The 17,162-nt window shown below is 36.4% G+C and overlaps 1 protein-coding gene across 14 annotated transcripts in view; it reads left to right on the forward strand.

Annotated features, from left to right (window-relative positions):
• NUMB (NUMB endocytic adaptor protein) overlaps positions 1 to 17,162 on the forward strand; it is a 173,491-nt gene that overhangs the window by 128,641 nt on the left and 27,688 nt on the right. For all 14 annotated transcript variants that reach the window (XM_088024524.1, XM_088024529.1, XM_088024528.1 and 11 more), the window contains one exon: positions 2,177 to 2,251. In XM_088024524.1, the coding sequence (XP_087880650.1) occupies positions 2,177 to 2,251 (75 nt within the window). The remainder of the gene's footprint in view (positions 1 to 2,176; positions 2,252 to 17,162) is intronic.

Here is a 17,162-nt window from a genome sequence, read left to right on the forward strand (position 1 = left end):
AGATGACTAATATGGAATCTGTGTTAAAGCTATCTTGTAGTGAGCCAGATAAAGGTACACTGGTGAAAATTTGCTGTCAGCATCCTTATTGATATAAACATTATTATTTTTCACGTAGTAGTTTAGAAATTCTCTAAAATTTTAGGTTCTTATGTATACTTCATATCTATAATGGAGTCAGTGATGTTGAGTTTGAGAAAACATTACTTTACCACTGTTTATCATCTGTAAAACCAAAAAATGTAATTAAATGTGGATCTAGATAGAAAGTGTAAAATTTGTAGACAGATTCATTATATATGAGAATCCAAAATAGAATATGTGAATATTTATCTTACTGGATTTCATAATATTCAGATGTGCCCTAAAGAGATTATATTCTTTCAACTTAGAACTATATATATAGTACATTATTTGATTCACTAAAAAGTGAGCATTCGTCCTGTTTATATAATAATCATTCGAAATTACAGCTGTTAAAATTCTTTAGACATTTTTGGTCTTAGTTTATGATCTTTATGATTGATGCCTCAAGTATTTTGTTACCTGAAGTTGAGTACTTTCCTAAATTGATTTAATTCATTGGTTTTATGCACTTACTCAGTGTTGGAAAGATTTGAGTAAAAATGAAAAATTCCATGTAAGCATTATAAGAGTGTTCTGGGTCAAGCTGCTTGGGTTTGAGTGTTCACTAGCTGAATGACCTTGGACAAGTTACTTAAACTCCATGCCTGTGTTTCCCGGGGCTCTTGTTAGTCTACTGTACCATGAGTTCGCACCATTTCACCTCCATACAGGGCCAAGTGATGGGAGATATACAGAGAGGGGAAAGAAGCAGAAAGGGCCTTGGTCCCATCTTCCTGGAATCATGATTTCACTATACCGAGAGGAAAGTTCCCCTCTCTCAGACTCTTGCAGGTTTCCATTGCTACCACTAGCACAGGATATCTTGGGGAGCTGGGGTGTGAGAGGACAATGAAAAGAGATAAATAAAAGGAAGGGAGTTTCCTATACTCTCTCTGAGGGTAAGGCGTTTCCTTATCTGATACTTGAGCCACAGCTAGAGTGCTTTTCCCAGAGTTCTTTCTTTGCCACAGCACACACTTTTGGATTTCTGGCTAAGTTCAAGTTGGAAGTATCAAAAACGGGAAAGGGGAAAATGGAGGAGGAGAGTGGGAGGTAAACTCCCTTCCAGTTCAGAAATACCTTGGATCCTAGTATTCTCAGACTTATCTTTTCTACTCTTTACAAAAGAGACTTGAAATAGGTGCTCCATGCGTTCTGTTCAGGTTTTAATGGTTTCATTCAGTGGGCAGGACAGGGAAGAGTGGTCTATTCAATTGTATCCAGAACCAGACCATAAATTTCCTTTTTAAAAGAGAGCACTTTTGTAATATTTTCACCATCCCTTCTGCTTTATCTTACCCAAGACTATTCCCATACTAAAGTACAATTTGAATTGCATTACTACGTTGCAAAAAAATAAAATAAATTAAAGCTTTATTAACTCTCCATTGACTCCAGCATTCAAATTCCTCAGCTGTACATACCTCATATCTTAGCCAAACAGGAATACTTGGTGATATATAGTTATGCTATTCCATACCTATAACTTTTGTTAAATTCTCTGTACCTAGTTTCCCAACCTTTCAATTTTTGCCTCTTCAAATTCCACACATCTTTTAAAGCTTAAATGTATTGCCTTCTTAAAATTTGTTTTTTAGTTCTCTGCCCTGCTTTTGTGCTGCCGATAAAAGGAGTATGTGATTGATCTCTTCAGCCTTTGAATAACTGTTATTTTTATTTGTGCCTTTTGCAATATGTGTGTATACATATTTACATATGTATACATACAGTTTGTTTTAGGATTATTTTTGTGTTCAGAGATACAGTAACTGTGTCTAGCACAGGCTATTATGTTCAGATCCAATAAATTTAGGTAACATTTAGTGCCTACCATGTACTTTTTCACTTCTCTATAACAATTCTTTGAGACATTTATTCTGACTCTTTCCTATGAGGACACTGAGGATAAGTAAAGTAACATCTTAACTCTTATACAGTGGAAGTTTCTTGAGTGCAGAAATTTCAATATCCGGTTCTCTTCCAACTAATACCTACCGTATAGTAGCTACTCAATAAGCATAGCAATAACCCTTTTTTCTTCTTTCTGCAGTACCTTGGCCATGTAGAAGTTGATGAGTCAAGAGGAATGCACATCTGTGAAGATGCTGTAAAAAGATTGAAAGCTGTATGTATTTAATAGTTGCCACTGTTGATCTGTATACTGAAATATTTTCTTAAGAGGTTTTGCTCAGTAAATTTTAGTGATTCACTATCCAATAAGACCCGTGTTTCTCTTAAGGCAAAAGATGTGGGCTGTCTAATAAAGAACATCACGTGTTATCCACCCCAAGGTGTAAATTATAAAGACCAACTTTGTCAATTTAGGCCAGACATTATCCAAAAGGTACTTTTGATTCAGAACCTGTATGAAACAAGTGGTATGAAATCTTACAGGTGAATAATGTTCTAAAACCAAGAGAAAACTGTTACAATTAGTGTCTTAACCTAACTTTGATAACTGGGTTATAAATAACTGATGTTAAATTTACTATAAGAAACAGTAGAAGAGTTATCTGTGATGATGGCTAGTGAGGTTTACAGTTGGGAGAGGGCTTACTGTCTTGACTACTACTCTCCAGTTTCCTTCTGTACACCCCTCTAACATAAACAATGTATTTCCCCTGCTTTTTGCACAAACTTCAGCGTACTTGAAATGGAAAGTCCTTTTCCAGGATAAATAATGTTTTCTTTACCTGTTTTACCATAGAATAAATCCCAGGCACATGCTTGTGTATTTAATAAAAGGAGAGAATGGATTCAGAGTTCATAAAGGTTCACATAAAAGTGTTAATATCATATTTTGGATAGGTTTAAAGAATGTCTCATAAACTCTGACAGTCGTCTTCACAACCTTCCTTCTCTCCAATGTGTGGCCTTTTCCCCCCTTTGCTATGAAAGCTTTAACCATTACTTCTGCATGTCCTTGCCCCAGAGAGCATTAAACACCTGTTTGCTTTGGGTTTGCTGGTATGGTAGGCTGCCACAAGTTTGGCTACTAATGAGTGCTTTTTTTTTTTCCCCTCAATTTGCTTAATCAAAACTTTTCTGCTTCTTGGTACATTTTACATGACCTCTCATCTATAATCCCTCAATATAAAAGATATAAGATTAAAGAAGCAACCAGCTTAGAGAAGTGTATCACATTTTGGAGCAAATGTCTGTGAATCTGTTGTAGAAGGGAAAGGAGGAAAAGAAGAACTGATTATAGTATGCAAGGAACTAAAAAAATAAACCAATATGTAGAAACATGTACACATACATATAGATACATACATACCATTTACCTCAGATTTTGGTCATTTAAATTCTTAAATGATTGAAGCCCTTCCTATTCTAATCATCATTAATGTTAAAGGGACTTATTTTCATCTATTATGGTATGTGAAGCTATAATTTACAGACTTGTCATGTCTACCTGAATATATTCTCCAGTTAAATACAGCCTCAAGACAGTGTAATTTTCCAGAAACATAAATTCAATCTCTTCTTTAACAATAATTCTAAGTTCACTAGACGAATAAGTTTAGCTTAGAAAATTTTAAAAATAATACAGTGATTTGTCCTTCTAGTTATTAAAGAATATTTAAACATCATAATACTAATGACTGAAAACAACAGGCAAATCAGTGAATAGACTAAATAGAACTGAAACAAACAATAACTACAATAGTTATCAAAATCTTATAACTTATATAACTTACAGGTAGAAGGTCATTGTGGAATGAGCCTTTAGAAAGTCTTCAATTCAGAGTATGGCTTCATGTTCACTCTCTAAATAAGGGAAAGCTAGGGATGGTTTTAACTTGCACAGAAGATATTAAGAAATGGTTTTTAGTTGTTTAATGAGCAGTGAGTCCTCTTAACTAGTTTTTTTAGCCTACCTTTAATTAGAAGCATCTCTTCATTATATAGATAGTATAAATTCATTGTGTAAAATACAAATGAATAAAAACAGTACATAAATTTTTTTGTAATCACAGAGATAGCCACTATTCACCATTTAGTTTTAAAACTTAATTTTTTTAGGGGCACCTGGCAGGCTCAGTCGGAAATGCATGTGACTCTTGATCTTGGGGTCATGGGTTCGAGCCCCATGTTGGGTGTAGAAAACTTAGTAAATAAATAAACTTAAAAAAATAATTTTTTTAATTGAGTGAATTTTTTTACCTTTTTATTTTTTTAACCATGAAGATTATAAACTTACAAACATGATTATTTGCGGTATAAGACTGTTTAGATAATAAAATTTAATAAGTTTTATTTTCACCATAAATAGAGACCAAATTGCCATTTAAAAAATTATGCCTATGCCTGGAACAGTGTCTGGCACATAGTAGCCACTCAAAAATTATTTCCAGAATATACAGAAAACAGTTCAGTCCTCAATATGGTCAGATCAAATCTCATAACAATTATCATAACCATATGTTACATTTAATGTTTTAAAGTTTATGAAACTTTTTGTATATCTCTAAATGATCCTTATTTCCCTATGGTCATTTATGACTAATATGAAGTTTTATGTATGTTGATTGCTTTTCTGGACATACTTTTGAACTTTGAACTTTGAGGGGAATTGACTACTTCTGAACTTTTCATTCAAGAAGTTCTTTACAATTTTTCAGACTAATGCTATCCAAGAGACTTGGCAAATGTTGTGTATAATTTCACATAGGCAAACATGTATTTAAAAAGCAGGATTGAATTTTGGGGTAACGGGTCAGTTTCCTGTTTATTGTACTCAATGAAACTTCCTCCTATAAATACCCTTTCTAATGCTATACTGAGAAGTTTGCAGAAAGTTGGAAATCTTCAGGATGTTGTTCTTCTCAGACCATATTAGTCCACAAATATTTGAGATTTTTGTTTTCTTTTCATATTTTTACTATGCAGAAATTTCTGGTTGCCTTCCCCCCTTACCAAACAAACATTCACCTAACAAACATTTATTATCTGCTGTACCAGATGCTTATATTTTGCCAAAAGCTATGTCTCCTTCCTTAGAGTTTCAAATAAATGGAAGCAAATGTAGAAGTGTACAAGGTTACAGATTAAAGAAGAAATAACGTGTTTTTGGAACTTAGTTGGAATGCCAGAGTTTTAAAATTTAAAGAATTATATAGCTCAGATATACAAGTTAAGTAGCAAAACAAACATCTTAAACCTATCACTTGAATGATGTTTGAACTAAAAATGTGACATTCTGGAGCTTTTTAAATTTGTGAATAATTGAAGAAGACATAATTTGCAAGTATAGTTCTTACTTATCCTCGAAATAGTCCCTTACAATTTAGGATCACTTTAACTTCAGCTAGAAGTTACTGCATAATTAATATTCTCAAATGAAAAGATATCATAACTAAACAAGATCACCTTTTTTTAAAATTAAATTTTAAACCTGATTCTCAGAGCATAAATATGTTTAAATTCTTTTTACTTTGTATGATAAAGTTAGTTACAGCTATTTTCAACTCATTTACTTTGTGACATAAGTGCACAAATTAGCCATGTTGGGACTTAGATCATATAGGATAAATGACAGAAACAACTATTGCCCATTTTCAGTGCCTTTATTGACATAGTTGCAGGGTGAGTAGTAATGTCATTTATCAGTCTGTTTTGTAAAAAGTGTTTTGGGCCTTTGGTTATCTTGCTTGACACTGGTCCAAGATGTTCTTCCTTTTAAAAGGTCTTCTCTTCCCATTGTCTCTAAATGTCTCTCCCTCTCTGTCTTGGTTTTAGACTAGTTTCATTGTACTGACAGTTTCTAATATGTTGGTTTTTTATTCACTATTTGATATATTTGCTTTAATATATGTTCTTGTTTTAGCAGGTAAAAGAATCATAACTTGTTTTTTTTTAAAGCACTAATATTCTCTAATAACTATCTTTTAATGCATTTTGCATGTCAACTTTTTTCATTAACAACTGAGGTCTTCTGTGAAAAGAGGGCAAACTACATGTTTAACAAGAGCTTTTCTGGGAGCTGAACTAAATATTAACAGATCTCTTTCCTCACCTCCCTGTCCCTCAAGAATGGTGAATCTTTTAACTTTGGCTGCATCTTTAAAAGCTGATGGTCACTCACAGTCTAACAAAACTAGGGTCACCAAACTTGGCAGTAGAAATAAACTTAGTCTTATTGCAGTAACTACCCCAATTTATTGTTTTTCTAGCTTAAGTTCAAAATATTTTTTGGAAATATTTGATGCTGTTTGTGATTTTCAAAACTTAGAAAACAAACTCTTCAGTGTTTGAGAGTAGTGAATGAGTTTATAAATTGAAAGAGTAAAATTTCAGTACAGTTGTCTTGTGTTTTTCTAGACATTTATCCAACACTAAAAACTGATTATAAAAACTTAAATAGTTCAACCAAAGTTAGGAAATGTAAAGTTAAGATACCTTGGGTTAGAACCCATCTACTTTGCATAAGTTCTTCTGATCTTAAATGGTGGCCAGCTTTCAAAGTTTCTACATGCTTAAAAATTGGTGCTGGAACCATAGATAGCTGTCTCTCTTATCTACATAGTCTCAAGAGTTGTATACTTACAACTGTCAATGCAAGTTTCTTTATTCTAAAACTAGCATTTTAAAAGAAAACAAAACCCTATTTTTAAAATTTCATTTGTGGCTCACAGATGTTTGGTTCTCAGAATATTTTTTTCATCTGAAGTGAAAGCATTAGCTTTGTGTTCTTTAAAGAAAATTTATTCCCTGTTTGGAATAGAACATATCTATTATTTCCCCATGATTGTTGTGGAATTGATCAGTCCACACATGGATATACTTACAAATTGATCCCAATGGATGAGTAAGGATTCTCTAAGTGACATCTTGAACTTAGTAAGAAAAAGTCTGACAAAGATTCTTGCTGCACACTCTTAATTTTATGTGTTGTATTTTTTATGTGGTTATTCAAATGTGGACTGTTTTTTTTAATTGATGATTTCCATATAGTAGACCACTGATTTTTAAATTGAAAAATGTGTATGGAAGTTGAAAAATGTATTTACTACACACTATTAGGAAATTTAAAATAGAAATCTCACCAAACCAGTAAGTCTGAATCTTTGCTGCCAAATTTGGATAATCTCTGTTTCAAAAGTAAATAGAGAATACTACACTAACTAGTTGTTCTGCATGGGTACAGATTCTGATTTCTTCTCTATCCATGGATTCTTAGGCCATACAGTATGTTTTCCTGCATTTTCATGCACCCTTCCTTTTTCCCTGTCACTCCTGGTATGGATAACTCTTTAAAACTCTCACTCCCTCTCCCTCTCCTACTTTGCCCTTTACCCAACTTCTGTATGTGCTTATTGGTGTGAAACCCTGGGACATTTAGCCCATACAATAATAGCGCTCGACTTGTCCCCCTGTTCCTCCAGGAAAGGAAGTTCTTCAAAGGCTTCTTTGGAAAAGTAAGTTTGATGCCACGTTCGTGCTTGCTTTATAAGGAGTTACACCCCTAGTATAGCACTGACATTCATTTTTTTATAATATAGGAATTGATTTAACTATATGTGGAAATTAATAAATTGGAAAGTTGCTATCTATGATATTAACTGTGTCTGTTGATACTAAAATCCAATAAAGAAAGCAAATAGGTTGAAAAAGTATTTCCTCAAGGCTAGATGTTAAAATAAATTTAATTTGATCTTGCAGAGCTGTTCATAATAGCGTATTAGCTGGATTTTTAACAAGTGGGTTCTACTTAGTGTTCAATATTGACAGAGAAATGGGAAGAAATATTGAGTTCAAATGGAAATTGAATGTACCCCAAATTTTACTTTCAATGCAAATGCTTTTTTTCCATCTAAATTAAATTACAGGTGAAGTGAGTGAAAGTACATAAACTTATCTTTGGGGATTCTGTCATGTTTAGCCTGGGCTGCTAATCTAAGAAAAACTATCTTAATTAGTAGTCTGCCAAATAATCTGTCATTGTGTGGGATGTTCCTTCTGTGTACGTGCTTTTCAAGTAATGATTATTTAATGTTCTGACTTCCTTAGAATTAAGAATATACGTACAGGGGCGGCCTGGGTGGCTCGGTTAAGTGGCTGCCTTCGGCTCAGGTCATGATCCCGGGGTCCTGGGATGGAGCCCTGCATCGGGTTCCCTGCTCAGCAGAGAGCCTTCTTCTCCCTCTCCCTCTGCCTGCCTCTCTGACTACTTGTGCTCTCTCTCTCTCTGTCAAATAAATAAAATCTTAAAAAAAAAAGAATATATATACAAATATGGGGTGCCTGGGTGGCTCAGTCATTAGGCATCTGCCTTTGGCTCAGGTCATGATCCCAGGGTCCTGGGATCAAGCCCCGCATTGGGCTCCCTGCTCAGCCAGGAGCCTGCTTCTCCCTCTCCTGCTCCCCCTGCTTGTGTTCTCTCTCTAGCTGTCTCTCTCTGTGTCAAATAAATAAATAAAAAATCTTAAAATATATATATATATATACACACACACACACAAATAGGTAAATACGTTTCTAACATTTTTGTGTCAGAATTTATCATTGTTTAGTTTTAAGTAAGTGCTAGAAAATAATTCAGACTGAAACAGTATAAGAAAACACTACTGTCATTGGATATGAATTACTAAGTGTTAATGTGAATATAAAAATCCCATCCAGTTGTTTTTTTACTGGGTGTTTTTGTTACTTTGGAAATTTGTTTTAAAGAACAAATATTTCCATTTTATTCTCAAGTAAATATTTTAGTTGTGGCTGGTTTTTACATGTTCATGTAGGTCACCTTTATATATAAATTTGTGTATAAACAAATTTGAAGAGACTTTAGATTGAATGGCTTGATTCAGTTACTGCTGTCAATCTAAAATAGAAAGTCATATAATTTACCCACACATTGCAATAAAATTTTTTAGTAGACATTTTGAGTTTGAGTTAAATTAACAGGTCCACATCTAGAAAGAAAGAATTAATCCTATAGACATTTGCATCATTACAGTTAACCCTGAACAATGCCCGGGGTCAGGGCCTCCAACCCTGACTGCAGTCAAAAATTCCTATATGATTTTTGACTCCCCAGGAACTTAACTATAATAGCCTACTGTTTCTTACCGATAACATAAACAGTCAATCAACACATATTTTATATATGTATTACATACTGTATTCTTATGATGAAGTAAGCAAGAGAAAGGAAAATGTTATTAAAATCTTAAGAAGGGCGCATGGGTGGCTCCGTGGGTTAGGCGACTGCCTTCGGCTCAGGTCATGATCCCGGAGTCCTGGGATTGAGTCCCACATCAGGCTCCCGGCTCAGCAAGGAGCCTGCTTCTCCCTCTGACCCTTTCCCCTCTCCTGCTGTTTCTCTCTCGCTCTCTAATAAATAAATAAATAAAATTTAAAATAGAAAATCTTAAGAAAAAAATACATTTACAGTATTGTACTATATAAAAAAATTGCATAGATTTGCACAGTTCAGTGGTGTTTAAGGGTCAACTATATAAATATGCGTTATAATGCATGTTAAGGAAGTTTTTTTGTAGATATTTAATCTTTTCCAAATAGAATTTCTCAAAGCAATTTCACATCACCATAATTACCATACAATTTAAACTAGATTCCAAGTGATTGGTTTTTAATATGTCTACTTAGTAAAACAACCTTGTGTAGACCTTGTATAGAAGGCTAGATTATAGGGGCACCTGGGTGGCTCAGTCATTAAATGTCTGCCTTCGACTCAGATCCTGATCCCAGGGTCCTGGGATCGAGCCCTGCATCGGGCTCCCTGCTCTGCGGGAAGCCTGCTTCTCCCTCTCTCACTCGCCCTGCTTGTGTTCCTTCTCTTGCTGTCTCTCTCTCTCAAATAAATAAAATCTTAAAAAAAGAAGGCTAGATTATAGCAGATATTTATTTGATTTATTGAAAAAACATACCAAAAGAAGACTTACTAAAAAGTTAATAACATGGTATTAGGGAACAAAGGTAGTTCTCACTTTGAAATCAATCCCAAAGTGGCAATATTCATTGCTATACAGAATGGGGTCACGGTGCACCTACATTGTAGCTGAACTGGGTCACACTGTGCTTCTTAGCTGTTTCACTGCATTTTGCAACATGATAAATTTATGTGGTATGAGAAAGAAAATAAGGAATCATTTCACTTAATCCTTAAAATAACACTGAAATTATTATTCTCCCTGTTTTACAATGAGGAAACTAAAGTTTACAGAAGCAACCTGCCCAAATTCACAGATATAATAAGTGGTAGAAGCTAAAATTTCGACCCAGATAATTGGACTTCAGAGCTCACATTCTTGATCACTGTGCTATATAATTACTCTGTTCTCATATTAGTTACAACCATAGTTTAAAAGATTTAGCCTTGGGATGCCTGGCTGGTTTCCTCAGTGGAGTATATGGCTCTTGATCTTGGGTTATGGGTTCGAGCCCCACACTGGGTATATAGATTACTTAAAAATAAAATCTTTAAAAAAATAAAAGATTTAGGGCGCCTGGGTGGCTCTGTTGGTTAAGCGACTGCCTTCGGCTCAGGTCATGATCCTGGAGTCCCTGGATCGAGTCCCGCATCGGGCTCCCTGCTCAGTAGGGCGTCTGCTTCTCCCTCTGACCCTCCCCCGTCTCATGTGCTCTCTCTCTCTCTCACTCTCTCTCTCAAATAAATAAATCTTTTAAAAAAATAACTATTTAAAAAAATAAAAGATTTAACCTTAAAAGGTGCTAATAAATAACTTCCTATAAACTCATTTCATTTTCTTTGTTCTTTGAAGGTAGTAATTTAACTTTGGATTTTACCTCTAGTCAACTTGCTTTTTTATTAAAGGCTTTTAAAGAGTCTTTTTCAGTGGTTCAAACTAACGTTTTATTAATTTGGAGATATTTAAATCATGCTACTAACATTTTATTAATTTGGAGATATTTAAATCTCACAGGATTTCCTTAAAAGATGCTAAGCAGATGAGCACTGGGTGTCGTATGGAAGTATTGAATCACTAAATTGTAGACCTGAAACTAATGTTATACTGTATGTTAACTAACTGGAATTTAAATAAAAACTTTTAAAAAGGCGGGGTGGGGGGATGGGGCGTCTGGGTGGCTTAGTCAGTTAAGCATCTGCCTTCGGCTCAGGTCATGATCCTGGGGTCTTGGGATCGAGCCCCGTGTCGGGCTCCCTGCTCAGCAGGGAGACTCCTTCTCCCTCTTCCTCTGCCTGCAGCTCCCCCTGCTTGTGTGCACTCTCTCTCTCTCTGTCAAATAAATAAATAAAATCTTTAAAAAAAAACCAAACTTTTAAAAAAGAGAAAAAATGCTAAACAATCTCATTATAGCATCTATAAACAAATGTGACTGTCAGAATTCTTTTCTTTTGTTATTGAGGGGAGAATTCTTTTTATGGCAGGGCGATTTTATTCTAACATACAATTTTTTAAATTATAGTAAGTCATTTAAAGAATTTGGAAAACCAACAGGGAAAAAAGCATTAACCATAATCTTACCAGAAATGTGCTTTTAAATGAAAAACTTGTTTCTTTGAAAAACTTTTTAAAATGGAGCATTTTAAATCTTTCAAGTTGCCATCATTCAGCTCACTTCCACACTAAGCTACAAGAAATAGGCTGGTGAAAGACACTGGGTTTGTCAAGTTTGCCAGGCCAGTTGTGGTTTAATGAAAGTTGAAAATGAAGAATCTCATAGAACAGTATATGATAGGGAGTTTGTTTATTTTTTTAATTAAGGTATAGTTGACATGTATTAGTTCCAGGTGTACGAGATAGTGATTTTATAATTAATTACATTATGAGACAGTCATTATGATAAGTGTACTTACCATCTGTAACCATACAAAGTTACTACAATATTATTAACTATTGATAGGGAGTTTTTAATCCAGTACAGTTTCTCATAAATTTTGAGAATTTCTTAGCCTTCACGTCATGTTTGGTTTAATGGTCCAAGATAAAGAGGACAACAGTTATCAAGAGGTGTTTCTGTTAAACATATATGCATAAAAGTAGGTAGATGGAAGGATTATTAGCCCTGAATCATGGCTAGGAGGACTGCTTCCTCATTTTCCTAAGTTTCCTGAACCTGACCAACGGTCACTTCTCTATTCCTGTGTCACCAGTTAGTGGGAGGAGTGCCTCCACAAGCATTCACAGTAGGGAACAGATAAACCTGAGTCTGTTACAGAACTGTATTATTTAGCCCATTGTAAGCTTACACACATCTTAAAACAGGAAAAAAAACAACAACCCTGAAAACCTGAAATAACTTTTTCCAAACTAACTGCATTAAATTGCTCACTGTTGTTAGGAGAGCCAAGAATGTACTCAGCCTTTAGGAAGTATTGTATTCAGGTTCATTAATGTATTTGGCCATACCAAGCAAATATTTGATTAACCAAGTAATTACAAAGCACTTAACACTTGAAAAAGATTTTATAATTTTAATATATTTGAGGAGCTCCATGAGGTAAGTAATCTATATTTACATTTTATGAGGAACTGACTGAATACAGAGATATGAAATGTTCTTAGGATACCCTATTATGGCTCTTTTTAAAGCCCTCATATTGGAAAAAATTCAGTTCAGTCTACCTCCTGTTAGTCTTTCTCCTGAGTTTCCTTTACTGCTCACACAAAGCACTTCATTTCTGGTCTCCAGATGTGTAGAGATTTTTTTCCCTACACCAAGCAGTTTTTTGCTACATCAGCTAGTTATCCACAGTTTAACTCAGTTCTGACGCTGTCTGCCTGAAGATAGTGTCTGATCCCACCACGGGTTAAGGGTTCAGTCCCGTAAGACTGCTCCCACCCTACTTTAGATGCCAGTCATAAGTAATAGGTCTCCAGGTTACCTACAACTTCTGTCCAGTTTGGCTACAAATTGGAGGCTCCCGCAACCTCCTCTTCAGGTTTAATTTGCTAGCAGCTCACAGAACTTAGGGAAATACTTATGTTTACTAGTTTATTTAAAATATGTGATAACAGGGGCACCTGGGTGGGTCAGTTGTTAAGCGTCTGCCTTGGACTCAGGTCCTGATCCCAGGGTCCTGGGATGGAGCCCCGAATCGGGCTCCCTGCTTCGCGGGAAGCCTGCTTCTCCCTCTCCCACTCCCCCTGCATGTGTCTCCTCTCTCGCTGTGTCTCTCTCTGTCAAATAAATAAATAAAATCTTTAAAAAAAATTTCTAAAAAAAAAAATGTGATAACAGAAACAGAAGAACACAAGAGCTACATAGGGTGAGGTCTGAGGATTCCAAGCACAGGAGCTTCTGTCCCTGTTGAGAGGGAGTGTGACACTCTCCTGGTATGATGTGTTTGCCAACCTGGAAGCTCTCTGAACCTTGTACTGTTGGGGTTTATGGAGGCTTCCTCACATAGGCATGGCAAATTATTAATTCCATTTCTAGCTCCTCTCCTTCTCTGGAGGAAGGAGTATGAGGTAGTGCTAAAAATTCCAAGCTTCTAATCATGGCTTATTCTTTCTGATGACCAGCCCTTATCTAGGAGCCTACCCAGAGTTGTCTCATCCAACAAAAGATGCTCCTACTGCTCTTATCACTTAGGAATTTACAAGGGTTTTAGGAGCTCTGTGTCAGGGATGGAGTCAAATACTAGAACAAGGGACGCTCACAGTGCTCTTATCACTTGGGAAATTAGGAAATTATAAGGTTTTCAGAAGCTCTGTGCCCAGAACCAGGGGCAGAGACCAATATATATTTTCCATGATCTCACAGCTATTTGCTTATATTTACACAGAGCTTTATTGATATGCTTTGACCTACTTTCTAATCTGCTACTCACAACCACTCATGAATTAAACAGGATAGTTCATGAAACTACATTTTACAAATGAATAAACAAGCTCAAAGAGGTCACCCAGTTAGTAGTAAAGGGCAGTGCCTACCCTGAAACCAAGGTGTTCTGAAAGTTGGTACAGTTTTTCACCTACTCCTTATTGATGTTCTCTTATTCAGAAGTACACCAGGGTGCCTGGGTGGCTCAATCGTTAAGCGTCTGCCTTCGGCTCAGGTCATGATCCCAGGGTCCTGGGATTGAGTCCCACATCGGGCTCCCCGCTCTGCGGGAAGCCTGCTTCTCCCTCTCCCACTCCCCCTGCTTGTGTTCCTGCTCTCGCTATCTCTCTCTGTCAAATAAATAAAATCTTAAAAAAAAAAAAGAAGTACACCAGATAGCTCAAGGGCCTGAATGCTTCCCACAAACATGCTTTGTATGCCCTGAGCAGTTTATAAATTTGAATTGGTTACCAAAATTTCAAACACTGAAAGTTTTCACATAAAAAGAATATCTATCTTAAGAATTAGAAGATCTGGCAAAATGGAATGCTTTCTATGTGGCAACAGTGGCTTGAGCTGAGGAGCCACTGTACCCTTTGGTTGCCTATTTGCCACAACAGCAACAGCAACTCCCTATTATCCTTAACACTCAGCCTGTTTCACTCATTTTGTTACCTGCTCTTAATCCTTTAGGCATTTGAGTTTGTGAATTCTTCCCTGAACCATTATGTCACTTTGAATTGGGGAAGGGGGCACTTTCTATAAAAATCACCAAAAATACTTTTATCTGTTCTAGCAGATCCCATTAATGTACTGCCAAATATATTTTTCTCATGTTCTTACACTTTTTCAATGGTTAAATGGCATAATTAGAAATGGTTATGTTTTAGAGAATGCATGGTTGAAAAGTAATATGTGGATATATTGTTTTTACCTAATTCTAAAGAGTAAACATTGGTATTTATGACTACTCTTAAGTATGTGTACTCACATCTACATTCTATTTTAGATTTCCCAGATTTTTTTCTCTATAAAAAATCATAATTAGTGCTTACCTTCATTCTGGATCCTTTTCTTTAAAGTGAGGGAATAGGGCACCAGGGTGTCTCAGTAGGTTAAGCACCCAACTCTTGATCTCAGCTCAGGTCTTGATCTCAGAGTCATGAGATTGAGCCCCAAGTCAGGCTCCACGCTCAGCACAGAGTCTGCTTGAGATTCTCTTTCTCTCTCCCTCTGTCCCTCCCACTCATATGCTCTCTCACTCACTCTCAAATCTTAAAAAAACAAACAGCCAAACAAAAAACCCACAGTGTTATCAAGTTCAAGTCACAGTGTCTAAAACATACTAGGGATAGTGCTGGGCTATCCAAATATAAAGAGGAGCAAGACAATCTTCATTTTTTTAAACTCATTTGCTCTCTCATTTTTAGATAACTATTTGACACCTCCTCCTTTTTCCTTAAGCCTCCTGAATTTCTTACTCTGTTCTTTTGGCTGATGACCTTGCTTCCTACTTCACTGAAAAAATAGAATCAATCAGAAGAAAACTCTTGCATGTGCCGCCACCACATCTACTTATCTACCAACATCCATGCCCATCCCATATGCTCTGTTTTCCCTCCTATGCAAGGGATGAACTATCTGTGCTCCCAGCTGAGGCCAACTCCTCCACTAGATTCTTCTTATTCCAGCTCTTTCTTACTCCAGCAATGCTCCCCACACAGCTGTCCATTTCAGTTTTTCTTTCTATAGTGGATCAAAACAAATCCTCTTAAAAAAAAAAGTTTCTTCTTGGTGCCTTTAGTTTCTGCTCTCCCTTCCTCTGTTAAACCTATTTAATCAGGCTTTTACCCTCACCACTCCACCAAAGCTGTTCTTATTTTCTATGTCATTATTCCAAGGATCCTACTGACCTATTAGCAGATTTGTCATAGTCCATTCCTCTCCTGCTATGAAACGCTGTTCATTTGGAGTTAGGGATCTTGTTTTTGGTTTTCCCTCGTATTGCTGCCTACTTCCCAGTCTGTGGACTCTTCTCTACCTACACCTCTCCCTTGATGATCTCATTCAGTGTCATGGATTTAAATACCATCTCTATGCTGATGACTGAAACTTCTCTCTTCAGACATCTTCCCTGAACGGCATAGTGGTATTTCCATCATAGAAGCGGTATAGCATAGGGGTTAAGGGCATAGACTCCAGGGAGTCAGGTGCTTGCATTTAATCTTGGCTCAGCCACCTACTAGCTTTGTGACCTTGAGAAAGGTTCTTAACTATTCCATACCTCAGTTTCCCCAATTATAAAAAAAGGATAATACTAATACCAACATGTGATTGTTGTGAAGATTAAATAAGTAAATATAAGCAAAGTGTACAAAACAGCCTGCCATAGTAGATAAGTGTTAGGTATTGTTATTATCATCATTAAACACTTTACACCAGGCAACTCACACTCACATGTCACAATCTGCCCTAATCTGTCCCTCCCAAACTGCTGTCCCCTAATCCTCCGCATCTCAGTATAGAGCAACTCTATACCTGTGCTCCAGCCAGAAATCCTGGATCTGATTTTGACCCCTCTCTCTCTGTTCTATCCATATCCCATCAGCAGTTCCTGTCTCGCTGCCACCACACTACTGCCCCGGTTCAAGCCAGTTCTCCTCTCATCTAAGTCATTGCAATAGTGTTCTACTTCCCCTGCTTTCATTGTCATCCCCCTACCAGCTGTTCTCCAGACACCAGCCTGAGTGATCTTTTTAAGACAGAGGGCTGATTCTGTTGCTCCACTGCCCCAGATCCTCCAGTAGCTTCCTACCCTACTTGAATAAAAGCCAAAGTCTTTTGGGTCTTATAGGCCACTGTACATGAATTCCCCCCCTACCTTTTCCTGTCTTCTCCTACTCTCACTCCCTCAGTTCCAGCCACACTAGCCTCCTTGCTATGCCTTGAGCATACCAGGTATGCTTCTGCCCTTTGCACTTGCTATAACCGTTAGTCTGGAACACACATCATCCAGATACATGCGTGGCTCACTTCTTCATCTCTTTCTGTTCTTGGTTCAAAAGACCCATTCTTAGGCATTCACTGAGAATGAGGCATTCACTGAGAACACTTTTAAATTCCAAATATCACCTTCCTCCATATACACACATTCAGTATTCCTCTTGTTTTATTTTTCTCTGATAGGCCTTATCACCATTTGTCATACCATACAGTTTACCTGTTTGTTCATCTCTTCTTTACTGAAACATAAGCTCTCT

This window comes from Eumetopias jubatus, unplaced genomic scaffold, assembly GCF_037043125.1.
Source record: "Eumetopias jubatus isolate StellerSeaLion01/CBP00866 unplaced genomic scaffold, mEumJub1_p1.0 scaffold_7, whole genome shotgun sequence".
In the NCBI taxonomy this organism is placed as follows: domain Eukaryota; kingdom Metazoa; phylum Chordata; class Mammalia; order Carnivora; family Otariidae; genus Eumetopias; species Eumetopias jubatus.